This window comes from Alnus glutinosa, chromosome 9 (genome assembly GCF_958979055.1).
Source record: "Alnus glutinosa chromosome 9, dhAlnGlut1.1, whole genome shotgun sequence".
Classification (NCBI taxonomy): domain Eukaryota; kingdom Viridiplantae; phylum Streptophyta; class Magnoliopsida; order Fagales; family Betulaceae; genus Alnus; species Alnus glutinosa.
The window spans coordinates 17,205,588-17,229,681 of NC_084894.1; the positions used below are offsets into that span (position 1 = coordinate 17,205,588).

The window sequence follows — 24,094 nt, forward strand, 5'->3', positions numbered from 1 at the left end:
ATGGAGGGTTGAAATTGAAAAAATTTGAAAGATAGATACCCTAAATTGACACTTTTTAAAGTTTGGGTACTCTTTTCTAAAAAGTGATAAAAGATCAGGGGTTATAAATGAAGTTCTCTCTAATTGTTTTCAAGATATCCTTAAAATTTAGAAATTTTCTCATAAAATTTTAACCATTTAAAAGTCTAGATTAACTTTTTAAACTTAAAACTTTGATTAAAACAAAACTAAGTCTAATAGAAGATTGAGTCAAACTGAAGCTTATATTTGAATTTTCTACCTTGTGGTATAATTTTGGAAAATGTTCACTTTTTGACTTTTCTAGCATATATATGTGACTAGGAATGTACAAGTATGGCGGTTATTAACCACAAATAATCGCCAATAACCGCTAAAAGGATAACCAAAAAAGGGAAAAGAATCGCAACCGGATAATTAGGTAACCCGATTTCGGTTATCGATTATAGTGTTTTAGGAAACAGGTTAATAATTGGATAACTGGTTTATATATATATATATATATATTGGCTGGACTACCATCGGACTGTGATTCTCTATTCACGTCAGTTACTACCAAGTTGGACTCCATCTCCATAGATGATCTATATGGTATCTCTTAACCAATGAATTATGCTTAGTACAACAAGCTGCATCTTTGAACCTCGCTCTTCCCATGGAAAATTTTGATCCAACACTCAATAGCGCTCAAAACCTCAACCAAATAATTTTTCTAGAGGCACGGGGCATGGTTGTGGAGCACTGCTCCTAATTATTTTAGCAATAATGTATGAAAACAGTTACCTAGTTAATAATCGGATAATTGGTAATTGGTATAACAACAACCGGTCTATTGGTTGCGGTTATTTAAATGGAAATAACAGAATATTCCAGTTGAGGTTATGAGTAAATAACTGCAATTGCAACTAGTTGTACATCCTTATATGTGACTATTTATCCACTAAAATGACACTTTTTTACTGTCCAATTATTTTTAAATTTGGGGTTGACAAATACGAACTCAATTTAGTAAATAAATAGTTGTCACTAAAAAGCGGTGTCTTAGATATTCTAACTTTCAATCTTATGGATGATTTAAAACATTCTTGTAAAAAAAAAAACCTTAAAGACTTGCTCTCCATTTTTTTTTTTTGGAAAAAAAAAACCTTTTCTCAACTTGCTCTCCACGCTAGTCGGCTGTTCTTGAGGAGGAGGGACAATTCTTTGGTTTTGCACTCTTCCTACTCCCCTCCGCCCCCTTCCACATGAAGCTCTCACCAATGAGTTTTTCTCTTCTTAGAAAAAGAAGCTCCACTTTCCTTCTAGAGCTTTCTGCCTATTTGAAGGAATTCTTCCATTCCTCCTAAAATCGTAGTCTCATCATCTTGACCATTGCTTTGTCACCTTCTTTGATCTGTTGCACCACTCACCTTTTCCACCGCACCGCCCCTCTGCTTCTTTGGCTCCTATGCCCCTTGTTGTCGCCCTCTACGCCTATCCCTAGCCCTCACGTCCTCACCGGTGCTGCTTTTCTTAGGGTTTTTTTTAATGTTTTTTTATTTTTATTTTTTTCCTGTTGTTTTCTTATAGTTTTAGGGCTTATGTTGCCCGAATAATTTTACATGTACATTAAGGCCTCGTTTGGTTTGCGGAATAGATCCCTGGAATGTAATGACTATTCCTATGGAATAGTCATTCTTTTGTTTAGTATGGGTTTATTCCTTGGAATAGGTATTCTCATTGGAATACCTATTCCTTTACGAAGAGGAATACCTATTCCTCTAAAAAATGAGAGGAATAATCATTCCTTAGGGTAAATGCAATATTTTTCAGAAAAAACATTTATTTTATATTTTATTATTTTTTTTAAAAAAAAAACCAAAAAACCAAACCTTTCATATGGAGCCGGGGGTGGTCGCACCACCCCTGGAACACCTCGCGGTGGACCCCGGAGGCGTTCCGGGGGTGGTGTGACCACCCCCATCGCTTTTGGGTGTGACCTGTGCCATCCCCGATTCTCATTGGAGGTGGCCGGGTTGGCTTCGGGGGTGGCCTACCACTCCGAGGGTGGTTGCGGCCACCTCCGACTCTTGGTGGGCGGCCGACCACCCCAATGGGTGGTCGGCCACCCATGGGTTTTCTTCTATTTTTTTTTTTGTTTTTTGTTTTTTTTTTAATAATTTGATTTTCTTTTTAATTTTTTTTTTTAAAAAATATGGGTTTTTTTTAGTAATTGTGATTGAATTCTAATTAAAATATGTGTTCTTACCAAACTAAGGATTATGAATAGCCTTCCATTTTGCTACCTTTTGTTCTTAGGAATAACTATTCATTTTTTTAATGGAATGGCCATTTCGCAAACTAAACGAGGCCTAAGTGTCTATCAAGTGTCCATAAAAAAAATGAGGTGACTTTTAAAATTACCATTGAGCGTGTAATTTTGATCAAATGATGATTTTAAAAACCACCTCATTTTTTGATGGACACTTAATATACGCTTAAAATTACTTATGTCGTCCATGCCACCACCTATGTTGCTCTCCAAATCTGGTTGCGGCTCATTATACAGTTTCTTCGGACCCCGTGTTAGTGTCTTTATTGGTGGCTTCGATCTGACCTCCACTAGTGTCTTCCTTTTTGCTGTGATTCTCTTTGTACTTTGTTGTTGCGGTCTTTATTTTTTTTTCTTTATTTTTTAATTTTTTTAATTTTTTTTTTTGTTTTAAAAAAAAATTTGTGGGGGGTTTGTGAAGGGTTAACCGGTTAAGAGACCTTTGGAGGAAGACTCTCATGGGCCTATTGGTTGTGCCGTTTTTGGTATGTCCTATCAAACCACTTTTTCTAGTGCCCCATTTTCATTTTTATTTTTTACTATTAATTTAATTTAATTTATTTGTTATTTTATTTTTATTGGTAACAAGAATTTTTAGCCCGCTTCCTTATGCAATTTTTTTTTTTTTGACGATCCGTTCTGATTTGGTTGTTTTGGAATTTATTGTTCGCCCAACCATTTATTGTTATTTGTAAATAGCTTTCGATGTACTCGTGAAAAAAAAAAAAAAACAACATTCTCGTAGCATCACCACTGCGCCTTCTCCAGCGTACTTTTGCGTTCTTGAAATCTCCTCTGATTACGTGCAGTTAATGCCATATCTTCACAGAAAGTGGAAACTCCCGGCCCTATAAAACCCAATGTTCCCGAGACAGAAGGGCCAGAAAATCAAGGCAAGTGTCGTTTGGCTGGCGAGAAAATGAAGCTTGGCAAACTTTTGTAAGAGGATCTCCGGAAGGTTCGACAAGGTCGGGGGTGGGGCGGTGCAGGTTGGGCCCCATTGATTGCGAGGGCTGTCCGGTGGAGCCCCAACAGAGTTCGGCACGAGGTCCCGAAAATCGGTGCAGGTTGGCCCAATCGAATTCTGTTCCCTTTTTCGTTGTTGGTGATTAATGCTTGTCGATGTTCCTCCGGTCGAGATGTTTGGATTTCGGCTCTGTTCTTGTCGTTTGGTTCTGTTAGGGTTTTGTTTGTGGACTTCTTTAGTAATCGGAGCTTCGCTTTTCCTATTTCCGGTTCATTAATTCGAAAATTTCTGGTCAGTGTTGTTCAAAGAGTTTTCTAGAGGGAAAATGAAATTTTTTGGGTGTAATTAGCTAACTGGAGCTTCTTTGAACGATAAAATTGGAAGATTTCTTTCTGCATTAGCCGTAGAATCGTAACCGTAATTTGATAATATGATTATGATGTGCTTGTGTATAAAAATGGAATAAGCCCGAATAAGGACTGGATTATAGGCATTTTTTTTGTTGCTTTTAAGCTTTAATTCCTACGTTACTGTTTTTAAGGTTTCTCTTCATGCAAACTTTATTTATAAGTGCAAGCGTTTTATTCTTTTAATATTTGTTCTAATTATGCAATTGTGGCTTTACTTTTTTGGCTGGCAGTGATTAGAATTGGATGAGGTGGATGGATCCTACTCTAAAATTCTCGATGTTACTGATGCTTCTGGGCTTGAGTACGTATCCCCAGAATTCTGTTCCCATGGTCCTCCTCTTTTATCTTTTGCTTCTTATTTCATTCTTTGGTTGGAACTGGTTAATTCTTCTTATTCTATTTAGAAGTGCTGTTGTTTTTCTTTTCTTTTATCTTTTTTGGGTTTCTTTCCTTACCAATTTTTTGCATCCCAGGCTCATCAAGTTGTGATTTCTTTTGTAATACGTTTAGAGTTTTAGTGTTTATATCAGTAATTTAGGTGGGTCTAGTTTGAAGATGAAGTTTATGCACAAGTGAGCCCAATTTGGTTGTAAAATATGGGATCGTTGCTATCTATAGATTTTTGTTTTTAGCTTTCTGTATATATGTTACTCTTTAATAGATTACTAGAGCCGTTTTTTTTCTTCCTAGTTTTACTTTCCACATGGCTATCACTGCTCTGCTGGTTTTTAACTGGTTTTTCTTGGTCCAGTTTCAATACTAGTGAATGCCTCTCATTTGAAGAGTGATTTTGGGTATTGTGAAAGAGTTGTAAAAAAGTGGGCGTTTTCTTCCCTTGATCAAGAAGTCAAAGAAGACAGACACACACTGCAGGATTTAATGTTTTTCCTCCATGTCCCCAGAACAGGAGGCCGGACATATTTCCATTGGTAATTCCATAAAGGCATAGTACAGTCACCTAAAGGTTGATCACTAGCTTTTTGACAAGCACATTAATTTCTGCTTCTGGATATATTTTATACCTGCAGCTTCTTGAAAAAGTTGTACTCTAGATCTCTGGAATGCCCGCGTTCTTACGATAAGCTGCGGTTTGATCCGAGGTACCATCTTTCTTTCTTTTTTATTCTAATCAAACCTGGGCTGTTATTGTGTATCAACCTTCTCTTAATCTGAGCATTTACCTTTTCCAATCATTTTGTACTTTTTATAGCAATAGTTGCTATTAATTCTTTGCTGTGGTTGAGGATTAACAGGCTAGAATGGTTTGTAGAATTATAGAGTTTTAGTAGTGGAGGAAGCTTCTTTCTATTTACAACAACTTATACAAAGGTGGTGGGGGCTCCATGTTGGGAGAAATGGAAGGTTTTATGACTTTAGTATTATCCCTCGACTATTTGACCACCAAGTTATTTTTTCTAGTATAATCATCTATATTCATTGGGAACGAACTATTTTGAAGAAGAGGAGTATTTGCAGGCATGAAAGTGTCTTCAGGCATTAACCGTAAACATAAATATTTTCTGATTATAATTTCCAACATATGTTGATTTGAACAGGGTTTTTTGTAAGCTACCCGGTGGAGTCTTTAAATATATTGCTCAAGTGCTTCCACTAGGTCAACATGTTATCTTCATGTTAATTATTGGTGCATGAAAACAAATAAGCTTGACAGAAGCAACTTAAATAGTTATTCTGTATAACTATAATCTTCTGTTATCACCTAACTATTTTGCTTACAAATTGGTTTTACTTTGTATCTTGTGAAGCAAGCCAAAATGCAAGTTGTTGGTTACTCATGATGACTATAGCATGATGTCCAAACTTCCCAGTCAAAGGACTTCTGTGGTGACAATACTTAGGAATCCAGTTGACCGTGTTTTCAGTACTTACGAATTTTCAGTTGAGGTGGCAGCAAGATTTTTGGTGCATCCTAATTTAACCTCTGCAACGAAAATGGCTGGGCGCTTGCGGGCTAAGATTCGTGGAGTTAGTACACTAGATATTTGGCCATGGAAGTATTTGGTTCCGTGGATGAGAGAAGACCTCTTTGCTCGGGTGCGTTCTTATTTCTTTTTAATATATATATTTCCTTGTTAAACTACTGCAGGATTTTCTCTTAATTTCATTTTACTTTTCAAGATAACATTCTTTATTGCCATTTGTTATCCTCTTTATTTCTTAAACTTAAGTGACAAGAATGCAAAGATCAAACTTCATTGAATCTTATGGTTTTATAAGGAGGAGTTGTCATAAAAAATATGTATTCATTTCCTTTTTACTTCTCTAAATCTATTTCACAATAGTCTAGCATAATTGGGGCTAAATCGCCATATGCATTATAGCATTTTCAGCTAGTAAATAGTCTAGCTCTACTTCTAGAGATATTTTGGCCTAGCTGTGAATGGGAGGTAGTCTGATTGAATACCTTTTTATGGAGTATATAGTCTACATAAGTTCTTGGTGCCTTAGAGCCCATGTCTCATTGAAGGCTTTTTAAATTTGTTTGTCCTTTTGTAATAGATAGTGGAAGCCAATGTTGTTGCTTCAAAAGAATATTGTTAACACTTTCCTTGGAAGAAGCACACATTAATTTACTTGCGGCAATAATGATTTAGTGCATGGGCTTGGTGTTGTGGGTTTTTGCGGGTTAGCTTTGGTTGTTTCTGTGTATTTAGGGGTGCCTTACGCTTTCTTTAATAAAGTTTTCTTACTTATTAAAATTAAAAAATTTGGTGCATATGAGTTTGTGTTGTGAGTAATAGGTTTTAAAGGGCAAGCTCTTTTGATGGGGGAGTTGAGCAGTTGGAATGCTGTTTACCATGCTATGTGAGCCAAAGTGATATATTTAATTAGGGGTCTGGGAAAAACTTGACCTGATCCTACTCCAATGAACCAAAAGAGTACCCAAACCAAATGGACCAGTTGTGTCGGCCCAACTTGACCTTCCGACCTGCCTTCTAGCCCTTGAGTTGGGGGTTAAGGGGGTTGGTTTGGCTCGGAATTGAAATACTTGTTACCGACCCCTGTCGGGTGGGAGGCCCTAAATTTTAGGGGTGGGCGTCGGTTCGGTAGGTGATTAAGTCGGTTAAGTCAACTTTGTCGGTAGAGTCGGTAGGCGGTAGTCTGATAATTTGCCCACAAAACGTTCGGTAGGCAGTTAAGTCGGTTAAGTCGATAAAGTCGGTTCGGTTAAGTCGATAAAGTCAGTTTGGTTAAGTCGGTTAAGTCAACTTTGTCGGTAGAGTCGGTAGGCAGTCGATGTTGGTTCAGTTGTAGTTCGGTAAGCGGTCGGTAGGTGGTAGTCGGATAATTTGCCCACCCCTACTAAATTTTCAACCTGTACCCTACCCTCATTTAATGGCCTCTTATGTAGATAACCATATAAATTTCTAGAAGTGTTATCAAAGTAAGACAATGTTTGTCTCCAAATATGTGAATGTATTATCCCAAAACAATAGTAAATCCATAAGAGTAATGTTAGATTCTACATTTTTATCCCACAACATTAGTAATTATGATGCCAGAGGTTTTGGTCTAGCTGGGACAAGGCAAAGCAGCCTAATGTGATGTATTAGTCTCTGGGTTTTGTGGGCTGGTTTTGTAGGGGGTTCTTGGTTTCCTTTTGTTTGGGTTTTTCGGGTGTTTTTCCCCTTCCCCTCTCTTTCCTGTTTTGGTGTCTTTTTGTATACTTCCTGTATACTTAGGGGCGCCTTTATGCTTTTTATAAAATTCTCTACTTATTAAAAAAAAAGTATTTCACAATGCTGGCGTGGCAGTACCAACTAACTTTTGATATATATATATATATATAATGATCGGTTCAATGGTTGGTTGGTACTGCCACATCGACATTATGAGATACTTCTGGGATAAAAATGTAGAATCTAGCATTAGCATTACTCAATCCATAATACCTTGCTTATGTATGAATATTCATGAAAAATTGAAATTGCAAAGGGAAAAACTTTGTCTAGTAGTCTCCCTTGTATGCTGATTTTTAATTTGACATTAAACTGTGGTAAGTTACTTTGCCATTGAAATCAGAAAGTACTCCACGTTGATCCTCTCTCTCCCTATCTATTTATCTATCCCCGCAATGACTCTCTCTTGCTAAATCTGTTGATTGGACCTGTGAACATTGTGTGCTGTGATCCAAGATGGTCAGAAGTGTTTTGTTTTCCTCTTTGAACAGCATAGTTATCAATTTGTTTATTATCGTACAATGCTCGAATGGCTGTAGTCTTTTTGTTTTCTTTTTTGATAAAGTAAAAAAAAAAAAAAAATACTACAGGCATTTGAGTATTGTAATGGTTCTTCTGGTTACATATGTATCATGTGTTTTTACTCTTTTTGTATAGAGAGATGCTAGAAGACAAAGGCACTCAGATGATGTTAAGAGCAATGATTCCTATGACATGGAGGATATGGTTATGCCATTACATGAATACATTAACAACCCTATTGCTCATGATATCCTTCACAATGGGGCCACATTCCAGGTAGTCTTTGCACTTATAAGCAACATGGAGCTCCTCTTTGTGTGTGTGTGTGTCTATATATATATATATGTATAAAAATTAGGTTTGAACTTATTAAAAAAAAAGAAGAAAGAGGTTTGAAGATGAAAGGGAGGGATAGTGCGTTTTCTTGTGTGGCTCGATTGTGTGTGAAAAAGAAATATATATATATATATATATTTGAAGTGATTCCAACCAATAGATGTGGACTTCCTGGAATTAGTCAAGTACACAGTAGGTCCCTTGTGTCTATAAATCACCAAATTTTTGAAATTTGTTTGCTCTATATATCTCTAACTTTAATATATCTGGCTGACTGTTTTAATTCACAGGTTGCAGGATTGACAAACAACTCTTATCTAGCGGAATCACATGAGGTCCGCCATTGTGTACAACAGTATAAGATTCTTGGTGAACATGTGCTTCAAGTTGCGAAGGTGAGATGAGTAGCTTTGCAAAGTTGTGAATAATATAGTCATAATATTGTTTCTCTGATAGTTTTCTTCCTTATGGTTGCATATCATGGTAGATGCTTGTAAATCTTGCAGAAGAGGTTGGGCGATATGTTATATGTTGGTCTCACTGAGGAACACAAAGAATCTGCAACAATGTTTGCAAATGTGGTTGGTGCGCAGGTGATTTCCCAGCGGAGAGCATCAAACATGAGTATGGGTAGTGTAACTCACGACAAACCAGGTTAGTTTGGTGGCAAATCTTTTTTTTCTTTTTCCTTTTCTCTTAGTAGTAAATTCAAATAGTCAAATTGGAGCAAATAAAGTTTTTTAGTGGAGTATGATAAAGGTCTAATTTGCGTCTCGCTGAAGATGTTGGTATTATGAAAGTTTGTAGCTTCTTTGATCATAAGAACCTCTTTGTCCTGTGCTGCTTCCCGAGGAAATGATCCATTCTTCTGTGCATATTCATTAATCGAAGTTACAATAGGAAGCTGGTATTAAAATTTTGAAAAGTTCGATTTCTTAGTTGTCTTGGATGCATTTCTTTTAGTGGTTTTGCTTTCCTTTGCTTTCCTTGTCTTATTTAATATGAGAAATGCAAGATACTACAATTATATCTAACATTCATCCAACAAGGCTAACGTGGAACTCCCAACTAATCATTAGATTAATCACTGTTAAATAAAAAAAAGTTCCAAATGGTTGATTTGGAGTGCCACGTCAACATTTTCGGACAATTGTAGGATAACATATAGTATCTAGCATTACTCATTTAATGTAGTTACTTATTCTAATAATTGGAGTATATGCATCAAGGATATGAAGGGGTGTTTTTTTTTTTTTTTTTTTTATTTTTTTATTTTTTACATAAAATAAAGAAGTATTCATTAAGTATTGATCAAGTGTACAAGAGGATGGACAAGCTAAAAGTGTAGTAGGATAGAAGATAAAAATTGAGGCTTCTAAAGTTTAAGAAAACTCTCTTAGTTATAGCGCTCACATACATCTTTGAAATTCTTGTTTTGCATCCCATAAGAAATCGCACTGAAGCCTCTCCATGCGGTTTGCAATACCCGCAGGGAGAGGGAATAGGGATAGGAAATAAGTAGGTAAGTTGGAAAGTGTGCTCTTTTTAAGGGTAACCCTTTTCTTTTTTTGATAAGTAAGGAAATTTTATTAAAAAAGCGTAAGGCACCCCCGAGTACACAGGTAGTATATACAGGAACAACATAGCTAACCCACAAAAGAACTCAAGAAAACCCATAAGGACCCACAACACCCGAAGCCCATGAAAACCCAAATACAATAGAAGCCCCCATCAAATGCCTAAACCTGCTCTGAAAGCACCCCAACCCAATAAACCCCCAAAACCCACACGAAAACCCGAACAACCCTCCCAAAAAAACCCACAAACCCAAGTGAAACACCCAAAAACCTGAGCCGACTGAAGCTGAAATACAAGCAAACCCAAAATACAGAGGAAAAACCAGAGCTATATGAATAAATAAATAAAAACTGCAGAGGTGGTGGCGCCACGAGTGTAGGAGTGCTGTTGAAAACGCTGGAGAAGATGCGGAAACAGTTGGAGAAGCCACCAGTGAGGTGCGCACGTGAAAAGGCCCCAAACACCGTAGATCTAACCCCCAAACTTCAGACACGCCCTCAGCCACTCACGCCGGAAAGGTGCGTGGTGTCCACCCGCAGCTGTGTCGACGACGGAGAAGAGGAGAGGCCCCCTGTGAGGCATGTGCACGGAGAGGACTCAAATGCCGTAGATCTACAACCCAAGATGCAAAAGAACCAAAACAGCCACGCAACACTGGTGCGGCGGCCACCCACTGAAGTGACGTTGACGGTTAAGCAAGCCGGTGAGGGACCCAGAAGTGGATCTACTCCCAACCACCGTAGCTCTACACCCAAGAAGAAGAAAAAGACCCAAAACAGAAAGTCCAAAAAGGAGGAGAAAGAACACTAGAGGATTCAAAGAGGAAGGGAATTGGAAGTGGAGGGAGGGAGGAGAGCCTCACCTCCTTCCTCACTAGGCGTTCTCAGAAAAGAGACCCAAGGGTTTTTTTTTCTTTTTCTTTTTTGAGAGGGAGACGAGAGTTAGAAGAGGGGTGGGTATCTTTATAAGGGTAACCCTACCACCCTTAGACACATAATGCTGGTCCAAGGTATGCTCTCTAATCTCTAAGGAAGGCTAGGTGTTCGAAAATGGCTTTGACACTATGTGCATGAGAGAGAGGCATGGTGAAAAGTTGTGGTGGACTCTAAATTTGGCAACTCGTGGGGTGGGTGGTGTTCTAATGAGCCTCCGGGATTGTATGGGGTGGGGATATGGAAGAACATTAGGAGGGGTTGGGGGATGTTTTCAAGTCATTATAGGTTTGAGGTGGGAGATGGCAACAATGTTAGATTTTGGCATGAACTGTGTGGTGTGGGTACAAGGCCTTAAAGGAAGCCTTTCCAGATTTATATGGTATTACTTGTGTAAAGGATGCATCAGTAGCAGTTGATTGATGCTCCTTATGTGGCTTCATCTGGATTGAGAGATGGGATACTTCAGATTTTTCTATGTGGAAGCTAAATCATTTGAGATTCATTCCAAGATTGGTCTTGGTGGTGTACGGCTAGCAGAGGAACTTTTAGAGCGGTGGTCTTGGGAAGGCTAAGCGTAGGTTGGTTGAGGACTTCGATGGAGGCGTTGCTAAAAGGAGGAGATTTGAGCGAGTTTTGTTGGACCTATCGAGTGGGCAATACGGTGTCTATTTTGCAGTGAGAAGGCAATAATCATGGAAGAATTTTGGAGTTATTGAAATATGGAGGTGGAGGGCGGCATAGTTTCATGATTGTATCGGAGGGGAGAGAAGGAAGTGGATGGGCTAATTGCCTAACTCAGATGAGGCATTTAGAGAAGTATTATGAGAAGAAAGATGCTAGGGGGAACAAAAATGGGGAGAAGCAAGGAGTTCTTACGGTGGTGCTGCAGACGGTTGACTAGGGAGGGAGGTCGTATGCGGCGGTGCTGGTAGGGAAGGGGCAACCTTAGGATAGAGCATCGTCAAACAAGGGTAATATGGGCTTTTCCAAAAATCAATCAGAGCTGAATAGAGAAATTCTTGGAAGGAGGGATACAAGTTTACCGCTGGGGATCACACAGGTAAAGGTGGAGAGGATATTTTGATGAAGCCTGTTTTGGAAGGAGATTTAAAGTTGCAACCGTTGAAGAATATGTTGATTTTGGCTAAAAAGGAATCTAAGAGGTGGCTAGGTTTGTTGGAAATGGGCTGTGTGCAAAATGGGGCCGCAGAGATAGAAGGCCTAGTAGAAAACAATTTAAAGGAGAAGAAAGGCAAAGAAGTGGTTTTGTCTAAAGAGGAAGAAGACTTAGTGATGGGCTGATAGGAGTGTGGGTTTCTAAAGAATAAGAAAGTGGGCTTGAAGGGGGAAATAGGAAAGAAGCATTTTAAAGCCCAACCATCAAATGAAAGAAGCGTTGATCTGGTGACTAATATTGTCTCGGTGTGCAGTCGTTGGGTTCAGCCTAATCTGACAGGCTAGAGGGGTGCAATGGAGGGGATGCTGGGCTCAACAGTGGGGACTTACTGGAATACAGAGACGACAACAGCGTATGTCGTTTCTAACCTAGAGGGTGCCGATGTAGACTCTGAGTGCAAGAGTGGTTTTGTCGACGACATGGCATCAACTGTCCCTTCTTTGGCCTCGAGCTTGAAGCTCGATATGAGGGAAGGAAATAATGGGTCTATGGCAGATAACGCCGAAGAGCACAAAACAGGTGGAGGGGGGAATAGTATAGTTGGGGAGTCATCTTTGGCTTTGAGTTCACTTTTGAAGGGGGTGACGGAGATGATGTAGAGGGGGTTGAGGGTGGCTGGGTGTATTTTTGGTGCGACTGTGTAATGCTGAGAATGGGTCGGTGGAAATGGGGACGTGTTTGGCCTCTTGCCAGAGGGTTGTGTCTAAGTTGGGGAACCATATTTTTTATCAAGGGGTAGAAGGAGGTCAGTTTTCTGGGTCTTCACTAGCACTTGTGGAGAATGAGGGAGTAGGGGGCTTAAGTGATAGTAAGGACAATTTATGTGGTGGGGCTGTGGTTGATTCTACATTGGCCATGGTGACTTGTATAGGAAAGGAAAGTAGGGGAAGTGAGATTTTTTTTTGATAAGTAAAGTAGGGGAAGTGAGATGTTAGACATTCATCCACTGGTTGTTATTGGGGAAAAAGGAGGGTATTATTTGGTGTCCTCAAATTGGGTGGTGGATAGGGTAAATTTTTTTCGTCATGTAGTTGGATTGGCTTGTGAAGGTTTCGAGGATCAACTTATGGCTTTGTTCACTACGATTGAAGCTAGTCGACCTCAAAGTGGGGTGGGTAGTGTTACAGACTTGAGTGGGAAATTTGGGAATAGATTAAATCATGAATTAAAGAGATTGGTATGTTCAGTGAATTATGATGTTAAGGGAGTTAAATCTCATAGAGTGACAGGCGAGGGGAGGGGTGGTAAATGTTATTTATGAAACCTAAGATCATATCATGAAATGTGAGAGGCTTGAATGACAACGGGAAATGAATGGGGGTTAGAGGGCTTCTAAGGGAGTTGAAAGCTGATATGCGTTAGCTACAACATTGCACAGGTCGATACGCATAATGCCTAGTATCCATTGTTTATGGCTAGGACTACTGGGGTATCTAATCCCATTCGCTTCTCTAGGTTTATTCTCTCAGTGTCAGTGTCAGCCCAGCAAAGTGCTTTCGCCGTTGGTGTTCTTTCCGATCTCTATGCATTTCACCACTCCACCGGAAGTTTCCTCTGCCCCTACCGTACTCTAGCTTGGTAGTTTCCATCGCCTGTCTAGGGTTGAGCCATGGGATTTGATTGTGTTTACAAGAGACAAAAATAGAGGTTATTACTAGGGAGGTGGTTCATAGTGTATGGGGTTTATTCATGTGGATTGGTTGTATTTGGGGTTGAGAGGGGATTAGGAGGTATTCTATTAATGTAGGATAGGTGAGTGGTGGAGAAGATTGATGAATGTATGGGTAGGTTTGTGGTAGCATTTTCTTTCAGATGTGTTACGAAGAATTTCAAATGGGCCTTTGCGGGTATTTAGGGGCCAAATGATGATGTGGATAGAAGATGTCTTTGGGATGAGTTTGTTGGTTTAATGAGTTTTTGGGAGATGCCATGGTGTATTGGGAGGGATTTTAATGTAGTTTGGTACCCTTGTGAAAGATTAGGTGACTCAAGGCAAACACAAACGATGGTGGAATTCTCCGAATTCATTTTTGAGCAGAGACTCATGGATATTCCATTGGTAAGAGGGAGTTTCATGTGGTCTAATAATCAAGATGTTGAGGCATGGTCTAGAATTGATAAATTCTTGCTGTCTATGGAGTGGGAGGAATATTATTTCTCAGAGTGATGCGCTCAAATAAATTAAAGACACAAAATAAAGATAGGGGCTACTTCGAGAGAGCCTTGATCTCCAAACAACCAAAAGGTTTAGGGTTCATAATATTCAGCATGCCTCTTTATTCCTTAGGGTTACATATATATAAAAGACGGCTAGGTCATAAGACGTAACCATTAGGTCTAGCCGTCATACATTGTGTAGAAAATAACTAAGAATGGAAATACATTCCTTATTTAACTAAGACACTTTAGGGAAAGAAAATATGGAGAGATATCCTACTCCTTATTCAACTAGAGGCTGCTAGGGTTGAATATGGCTAGGGATAGGTTCTGCTGTAGTGTGGCGGCTAGGGCTGCAACATGCCACGTCAGCCCTAGTAGGCTGTCCACATCATCCCTCCCCCCTAACAATTTCCTTGTCCCCAAGGAAAAACTCCGGAAATTGAGCTCTGATCATGTCTTCCTCTTCCCATGTCGCTTCCGCCGGAGAAAGGCCCTGCCAATGAATGAGCAACTCGGGTTTCTTGTGCCTGATCCGAGTTTCCAATACAGCTTGTGGTGTGGGAGTAAGTCGGCCGTCTTCTAGTGCTTCCGGAAGGTGCTGGCAAGCAACCTGCTTGCTGCCAAGGTATCTTTTTAGCAAGCTTATGTGGAAGACCGGGTGAATCCGGGACCCCGGTGACAAGCTCAGCTTGTAGGCCACTTTGCTAATTTTCTTGATAACCTGAAATGGTCCATAGAACCGAGCAGCCAGCTTAGTGTTCTTGCGCATATAAACCGAAATCTGCCGATAGGGCTGCAGCTTCAAGTAGACCCAATCACCTTCCTCCAATTCTTCTTCTCGGTGTTTGCTATCATAGAGCCTCTTCATGCGTTCTTGGGCAGCCTGTATGTTATTCTTCAAGTCCTTCATCATCTGATCTCGCTCCATCAACTCCCTTCCTACCGCTTCGACTCTAGCTGTGCCAGGAAGATAGGTGAGTAGCTTGGGAGGATCCCGACCATAAACCACAGTAAAAGGTGTGTTTTTAATGGTGGAGTGCCAGCTGGTGTTGTAGCTATATTCTGCCCAAGCCAGCCACTTGCCCCATTCCTTTGGTTGGTTGCTTGTAAAACACCGCAAATACATCTCCAAAGTCCGGTTGACCACTTCTGTTTGCCCATCGGTTTGAGGGTGATAGGCTGAACTGAAGTTGAAGGAAGTTCCCTGTAGTTTAAATAATTCCTTCCAGAAATTGCTGGTGAAGGCTGGGTCTCGGTCACATACGATTGACTTCGGCATACCATGGAGTTTGAACACATTCTCAAAGAAAACCTGTGCTATGCTCACATCAGTGTAGGGGTGACCGATAGCTAGGAAATGGGCATATTTGGACAGCCGGTCTACTACCACGAAAATGGTTGTTTTTCCTCTTGAGTTTGGCAAACCATCTATGAAGTCCATAGAGATATCTTCCCATATTCGCTCCGGAATCGGAAGTGGCTGCAACAAACCCCGTGGCGTGAGATTCTCTGTCTTGTGGCGTTGGCATACATCACAACCTCGGATGAATTCTTTAATCCAACTCCTCATTCCCTTCCAATAGAAACTAGCCCGGATTCTTTGATAGGTTTTGTGGTACCCCTAGTGGAAATGACCATGTATTTGCTCCAAAATGGTGGTGAGCAACGCGGAATTTTCTGCGAGGTAGATGCGGTCCTTATAGTACAAGAGACCGTCCCTGAATTCCCAAGGACCGAGTGTCTCACCCTCCTGAATTTTCTTGATAACTTCTTGAAGAGTCGAATCTTTCTCTACTTCTTCCCGGACCATGTCGAGCCACCTTGGAACCGGTCCGGATACGGCCAAGAGCTCAGCCTGCTGTGAACTCTGCTCCCTTCACTGCCCAGTATTTTCATCTCTGCGAGAAAGTGCATCCGCCACGATATTCTCCTTCCCGCACTTGTACTCCACCGAAAAATCGAAACCCATCAACTTATATAACCACCTCTGCTGTGCAGTAGTAGAGATTTTTTGAGACCATAAATATTTGAGACTATGTTGGTCGGATCTTACCACAAAGTGCCGCCCAAGGAGGTAGGGCCGCCAACGCTGAACTGCCATTACTAGAGCCAACATCTCCTTTTCATAGGTAGACAACAAAAGTTGTGTTCCTTGCAGGGCTTGACTCAAGAAAGCTATGGGCCGACCCTGGTGTAAAACAGCCCCTATACCCACTCCGCAGGCATCACATTCCACTACAAACTCCTTAGAAAAATCTGGTAAAGCGAGTACCGGAGCCTCTGTCATGGCTAGCTTGAGTTTCTCAAAAGCGACCTCTGCTGGAATGGACCAAGCAAAACTGTTTTTCTTCAACATCCGGTTCAGCGGGGCTGCTATCTTCCCATAGTCTTGTATGAAGCGCCGGTAATAACCTGTGAGACCTAAAAATCCACGCATAGCCTTGGGGGTTGTCGGTTTGGGCCATTCCTTCATGGCCTCTATCTTTTCGGGATCAACCGCCACGCCCTCGGGGGAAATTACATGCCCCAAATATTGAACCTCCTGCTGCCCAAAACTACACTTGGCTCTCTTGAGATAGAGTTGCTGTTCTTCTAGCAAGGTCATCACCAACTTCACATGTCCCATGTGTTGCGCCCACCCTCGGCTATAAATTAGGATATCATCAAAGAAAACCAACACAAATTGACGAAGTTGAGCGTGGAATACCTTGTTCATGAGAGATTGAAAGGTGGAAGGGGCATTGGTCAACCCGAAGGGCATGACAAGGAACTCGTAGTGCCCGTGATGAGTACGGAAGGCCGTCTTCTCAATGTCTTCCTCGGCTACTCGAACTTGGTGGTACCCCGAGCTTAAGTCCAGCTTGGTGAAGTATTGCGCCCCATGGAGTTCATCCAAGAGTTCATCGATGACGGGTATTGGAAATCTATCCTTTACCGTGATCTTATTTAACTCTCGGTAATCGACACACATCCGCCATGTTCCATCTCCTTTCTTGACTAAGAGCACGGGAGAGGAGTAGGGACTGTTAGAGGGTCGGATGATTCCCCTGCCCAGCATGTCCCTGACCTGCTCTTCTATTTCTGTTTTCTGGAAGAAAGGGTACCTGTATGGCTTCACATTGACCGGACCAGCATTCTCCTGCAGAATAATGCGGTGATCGTGGCTGCGGGGCGGAGGCAGCCTACTAGGCTTTGCAAAAACTGCTTCATATTTCTCTAGTAACTGGGTCATCTCGCTTTCTTTTCCGTTCCTGGTCAGTACCTCCCTCTTTCTGCTGTGTTCGGCACTTCCCTGGTTGATGGACAGCAGCTCTTTTGATCGACCCGACTGATATTTGATGCCCTGCAATATTACCGGTACACTATTCCAGACAAACTGCATCTCTAGGGTCTCAAAATCCCAACAAATGGGCCCCAAAATACGCAACCACTGAGTGCCTAACACTACTCCATAACCCTCCAATGGCAGGATATAAAAATCAACTACAAAAATTCGGCCCTGCAATTCTACTGAAATCTGCATGCACTTACCCGGGCTGCTTATCCTTTCACCGGAGGCAATCACTACTTCCATTCCTTCTCCCTTGGTTGGTTGCAACCCTAGCTTGCTTGCCAAGGCGAGACTCATAAAGTTATGAGTGCTACCCGAGTCAATCAAAGCTAGAAAAATTGTTTTGCCAATCCGCCCATAAATCTTCATAGTCTCGGGGTTATCCTTGCCGGTCATGGCGTGCAAAGAGATCTCCGGAATTACCTCCTCTTCAACTTGTGTTATTTCCTCCCCATCTTCTTCTTCTCGCAAATATGCTTCAATCATGAATAATCTCTTGCAACGATGCCCGGGACCATACTTTTCGTTGCACTTGAAACAAAGGCCTTTCTCTTGCCTTTCCTTGAGTTCTTCCGGGGTTAACCGCTTGATGGGAAGCGGTTGTTGGCTCGTGGGGGGCCTGGTACTCACAGGAGGCCTCCGCGTCTCCAAAAGGGGGTGCTTTTTCATGGCCATGTTGCGGGCTTCATAGACTCGGGCTAGGCCTATAGCTGAGGTGAGAGTGAGGGGTTTTCCAGCAGTAACGTCCGCCTTGATGACCTCATTTAGGCCGCTCACAAAACAACTAACCTGCTGGTTTTGTGGTAAAGGGCCTACCTTTGAGAGTAGGGACTCAAATTTGGCTTGGTACTCCCTTACACTTCCTTCTTGCTGTAATTTAGTGAGCTCTCCAAAGGGATCGTAGAATTGGGTTGGCCCAAAATGAGCGAATACCCCTTCCTTGAATTCCGTCCAGCCTATCTCCCTTCCTTCACGTAACAAGATTTGGAACCATAGCTGGGCTTCTCCCTCGAGATGGAAGGAAGCCAAAGCCGCCTTATCCTCCTCTTGGGTTCCTTGAAACCTGAAAAACTGCTCCGCTCTACAGACCCAGCTGGTTGGGTCTTCTTCTCCATTGAATCTAGGGAAATCCAGTTTAACATGGGGACGTCCGAATGCCCGCAGCCGTTCTCCATCCTGGAATTCTTCTCCTTCTCCTGCCCGTAACCTCCTACGCCCGTTCTCCTCTGCGTCACGTCGGTCCCTGGCGGACAGCATCTCAAATGCCTCGGTCATTCGGGCTGTCAAGGCCTGCACCGCTTGCTCCAAGCTGCCCATGCGTCCTTCCATAACTTGCTGTTCGTGTTGCTGGGTGAATGAACGCGTGGCTGGTCTTGCTTCCACCGAAAAATCCAAGTAGGCCTTGTTCTTGTTGCGGGAACGACCTATGGTGATTAACTGGAATTTTTCTCAAAAAAAAAAAAAATTTCTGGTTTCTAGTGAGGGAAACCGGGCCTCAAGGTTTATCAATGGGGTTAACGAGAGGAACCCCGGCTTTGATACCACTTGATGCGCTCAAATAAATTAAAGACACAAAATAAAGATAGGGGCTACTTCGAGAGAGCCTTGATCTCCAAACAACCAAAAGGTTTAGGGTTCATAATATTCAGCATGCCTCTTTATTCCTTAGGGTTACATATATATAAAAGACGGCTAGGTCATAAGACGTAACCATTAGGTCTAGCCGTCATATATTGTGTAGAAAATAACTAAGAATGGAAATACATTCCTTATTTAACTAAGACACTTTAGGGAAAGAAAATATGGAGAGATGTCCTACTCCTTATTCAACTAGAGGCTGCTAGGGTTGAATATGGCTAGGGATAGGTTCTGCTGTAGTGTGGCGGCTAGGGCTGCAACATGCCACGTCAGCCCTAGTAGGCTGTCCACATCACAGAGACTTCTTCCTAGGTTATTGTTTGATCATTTTTCATTGATGTTGGATTGTGGCGTGGGGAGTTGGAGTAGTAGGCATTTTAAGTTTGAAAATATGTGGCTGCAATCAGAGGGTTTTGTAGAGCAGGTCAAAACGTGGTGGGGGTCATATAATTATCAGGGTGTTCCTAGTTATGTGTTGGCACAAAAATTGAAAGCACTGAAATATGATTTGAAGAAATGGAATAAGGTCTTTGGTAGTGTAGGGAAGTGAAAGAAGGAGATGGTGGAGGTCTTTGTGAGTTGGATTTGATTGCAAAAGAAAGATCAATAATTAACTGAAGATGACAAAATTAAATGAAAAATAAAGACTCCTAATTAACGTGTGTGTGATCAATTGTGCAATAAAATATTAAATGCGGAATTTAAAAGAGACAAATATTTTGTTGACGAAGTGGAAACTCTTATCAAGAGAAAAGCCACTTTTTGGCAGCCAAACCCAGGAAATCCACTATTCAGAAGACAAAGCTAGTTACAGGGTAGTAGTACTCGCATAACCCGATGTAGTAGTTGTACTTCTAAATCTGACATGTACTTACACGTGAACGCTTCCCAACTAGACCTCCTGTCTGAAGGGGTCTTTAATGGACTCCTTTAGCTTAGGGAGGAGCCCTAAGCTAGACTTCAATGGTTGATTAAATCACACACAAATTCAAAGAGAGCTAGCACATCTAACAATATTTGCTTAAACACCCTCTTTTAGCACAATAGAATTCAGTACCGAATTCACTAAAGAATACATGCTTAGAGACCTCTATATATAGGCTGTAGAAGACTTAATACAATTCTAATTCGGAGTTCTTTGGGCGGCGTCTGGACCATGTAGGTGGGTGTCCGGACGGCAAGCATCAACCGATTTCAAATCACGCGGTCTCACGCGTTTCTTCATTAATTTTCAGTCATCGCATCCGAACGTTCTTGCCCTAGCGTCTGGACAGTTGCATGCTATCTTCACTGTTCCTAGCCTTCAGTTTGCTGTTCGGACACATGTACGAACAGGTGCTCTCGGGAGTTGAAGTCTGCTGGGTTGTCTGAACATCTGTGCGAATATGCGTTCTTCGTGTTGGTGTCTGCTAAGGTGTTCTGACACTTCTTCGAACACTGGTGGGAGTCCGGACACTTCTTCTGGTCGTCCGGATGGTCACAATAGAAATCACATTTGCTGAGCTGTAAGCGCGTCAGAATCTTCCTTGACTTCCGAAAATTGCCTTTCTTGATATTTGTGACATTGAACTTGTCATATTAGGCCCTTTCCATATTGGAGAAAATATTATGAATATCTTTGAAAAATTCTCTGAATTATGGTGTTCCTGTTTCAGCAGTCTTCTAATATGGTAGTGATTTTGTCAACAAAATGTAGCTAATAAACTAACATTAAAAAATAAGATTATTCCAGAGAATTGGAGAGGAGTGTCTTTCTTGAAGAAGCGAGTTGGAGATAGAAGTCAAGGGCCCTTTGGTTGAGAAAGGGAGACAATAATACTAAGTTTTTCCATCGATTGGCAAATTCGCACAAAAGACATAATTCGGTGGAGTCTTTAGTGGTTAATGGGAATATGATGACTGATTTAGTAGTGATACAGGAACATATTGTGAACTTTTATAAACAATTGTATTTTGAACAATATATGTGGCGATCTAAGGTGGATGGCCTCTCATTCCTTCCAATGATGAGGAGGAGAGAATTTGAGGAGTGAAGTGTTGGAGGTGGTGAGAACAGTTAATGGAGATAAGGCGCCAGGACTTGAAGGATTTTCTATGGCTTTTTTTTCTCAAAAATTCTGGGAGGTCGAGAAGAGTTTTAATGTTACTTTTGCATCTCTTGTTCCGAAGAAAGTTGGGGCGGTGGAGATTAAGGATTTTCTTCCAATCAACTTAGTGGGTGGTGTGTACAAAATTATTTATGAAGTTCTAGCAAATAGGTTGAAGTTGGTATTGGGGAAGATTGTCTCAAGTTTTCAGAATGCGTTAATCAGGGGTAGACAAATTTTGGATTCTATCTTGGTGGCAATTGAATGTTTGGATAGTCGGATTCACTCTGGGGACCCGAGCATATTATCCAAATTGGATTTGGAGAAGGTCACGTCAATTGGGAGTTTCGTTTCATTTGTTGAAGAGATGTGGCTTTGGGGAGAGATGGCGAGGTTGGATATCTAGATCTTTACATATCTACGATGCGGTTTTCCATCCTCATTAATGGGTCGCTTTTGGGATTTTCTAGTAGTTCGAGTGGATTAAGATGAGGAGATCCATTGTCTCCATTATTGTTTGTGGTTATTATGGAAGCATTAAGCAGGATGATGTCTACTACTGGGGACATTGGGCTTTTATTTGGATTTTCAGTGGGATCGAGAATCATGAGGAGATGGTAATGCCCCATTTGTTAATTGCGGATGATATGTTAATCTTTTGTTAGCGTAGTGGTGAACAACTTCGTAATTTTCTTGTTCTTGTAGGCGATGTGGTGGATGTGGAGGGTTTAGCTAGGATTCTTGGGTGTAGAGTGGCTTCGTTGCCTATGAAGTATTTGGGTCTACTCTTGGGTGCTCACTATAAGGCTTCTACCATTTGGAGTGGCATTATTGAGAAGATTGAGCATAGGTTGGCGGTTTGAAAGATGCTTTGTTTATCAAAGGGAGGTGGGATAACTTTGATAAAAAGTACTCTTTCTAATTTACTGACGTATTATTTGTCCCTTTTCCTTATTCCGGTGGAAGTGGCTAATTGACTGGAAAAGCTATGGAGAGGGAGGCGTTGTGGAGAAAGGTGGTGGACATTAAATATGATAGTATGAGGCGAGGTTGGTGTTTTAAAAAGGTTGGGGGTGTATGGTGTGGGAGTGTGGAAATGTATGAGGAAGTGGGAATGTTTTTCTAAACATGTGAGTTATGAGATGTAGGAGATAGATCTAAAGTGCTGTTTTGGTATGATGTTTGGTGTGGGGAGTAGCCTTTGAAGTTCTCATTTTCAGAATTATTCACTATTGCTTGTGGCAAGGATGGGTGGGTGGCGAATCATATGCAGTTTTAGAATGGAAACATTCATTGGAATATTATTTTTACTAAACCTGTGCACAAGTGGGAGGTGGAAGTGGTTTCTGGGTTCTTTGAGTTGTATTCTTAAAGAGTAAGGCATGCTGGTGAGGATACAATTTGCTAGATTCCTTCTAAAAGGAAATTATTTGAAGTTAAGTTTTACTATCAGGTGTTATCTAATTCGGTAGGGTTCCCTTTTCCTTGGAAGAGTATTTGGAAAGTTAGGGCTCCCTTGAGAGTGATGTTCTTTGTGTGGACAACGGCTTTAGGAAAAATCTTAACTTTGGATAATTTATAAAAGAAGAATGTTATTGTGATGGAGTGGTGCTATATGTGTAAGAAATGTGGGGAGTCTGTTGATCATCTACTCCATTGTGAGGTTGCAACAAAATTGTGAAATGCACTTTTTCAATGTTTGGTGTTGCTTGAGTTATGCTTCGAAGGGTAAGCGAGTTGGGAAGTTGGAAGGGACAATTGGAAAACCGTAATGCTTTAAAAACATGGAGGTTGATTGCTTTGTGTTTAATTTGTGTCATTGGAGAGAGCAGAACGCAATGAGCTTTAAAGATCGTGAGAATGGATTGTTAGAGATGAAGAAGATGATGTTACAATCACTTTATATATGGAGAGGCATGAAATAGTTTGCTTGTTTCTAATTTTTCCAAGTTTTTGGAATTTTGTTTGTCTTTTCTATACTTTAGGGGTTCTTTTATATACTTTATTTGTACTAGGGTTGCACCCCTTTGCGCTTTGAATGAATTTACATTATATATATATAAAGGACGCCTCAGTAGTGGCTCACTTGGCGTCTTCTGGTGACTCCAATCAGTGGAACGTAAGTTTTGTTAGAATGGCTCATGATTGGGTGGTGGAGGTCTTTGCCTCGTTTTTCAATTTGTTGTGCTCAGTTAGAGTGAGATGGGATGGTGAATTCAAGCTTTGGTGGTCCCCCTCCAGAAGGGTTGTTCGGTGTTAGCTCATTCTACAGTGTCCTTGCTTGTAACGATGGCAATCCTTTCTCTTGAAAGAGTATTTGGTGGACTAAGGTTCCTTTGAGAACGGTCATTTTTGCTTGGTCGGTGGCTTTAGGGAAGATCCTTACTATGAACAATCTAAGGAAGCGACTTCTCATTGTGGTCGATAGATGTTGTATGTGCAAGAGGAATGGGGAGTCTGTGGACCATCTTCTCCTTCACTGCAAGGTCCATTGCGCCTTACGGAATGCCTTTTTAAGTCATTTTGGGTTGTCTTGGGTGATACCTAGTAGAGTAACTTACTTCTTGGCTTGTTGGTGGATTAATGGTAGAACTCATAGTACGATTGTGTGGAAGATGATTCCTTCTTGCCTCTTGTGATGTCTTTGGAGGGAAAGAAATGATAGAAGTTGAGGACCACGAGAGGACATTGGCGGGGCTTGAGTCCTTTTTCTTTTTTACTCTTTATACTTGGACAATTGCATTTGTAGCTCCCTGGGTGCTTAGTTTTCAGGATTTTTTTGTTCCTTCTAGCTAGATGTTTCTTTTGTATACTCCTTGTGTACCTAAGTAGCCCTTTTCGCTTTTTAATGGTATTTCGATTACTTATAAATATCCAACTTGCCATTTTCTTCTTGGTTTTGTAGGCATTATCATGTTGTCAT

At 41.1% G+C, this 24,094-nt stretch overlaps 1 protein-coding gene across 2 annotated transcripts in view; it reads left to right on the forward strand.

The window, feature by feature from the left end:
• The first annotated feature begins 3,016 nt into the window (after positions 1 to 3,016).
• Positions 3,017 to 24,094, forward strand: part of LOC133878528 (protein-tyrosine sulfotransferase) — a 29,078-nt gene continuing 8,000 nt past the window's right edge. Inside the window, exons 1-8 of one of the 2 annotated variants that reach the window (XM_062317088.1) lie at positions 3,017 to 3,396; positions 3,937 to 4,007; positions 4,458 to 4,635; positions 4,735 to 4,806; positions 5,473 to 5,761; positions 8,065 to 8,205; positions 8,556 to 8,660; positions 8,772 to 8,919. In XM_062317088.1, coding sequence (XP_062173072.1) covers positions 3,950 to 4,007; positions 4,458 to 4,635; positions 4,735 to 4,806; positions 5,473 to 5,761; positions 8,065 to 8,205; positions 8,556 to 8,660; positions 8,772 to 8,919 — 991 coding nt within the window. In that variant the 5' untranslated portion in view covers positions 3,017 to 3,396; positions 3,937 to 3,949. The remainder of the gene's footprint in view (positions 3,397 to 3,936; positions 4,008 to 4,457; positions 4,636 to 4,734; positions 4,807 to 5,472; positions 5,762 to 8,064; positions 8,206 to 8,555; positions 8,661 to 8,771; positions 8,920 to 24,094) is intronic. The other variant, XM_062317087.1, reaches the window with a different exon arrangement.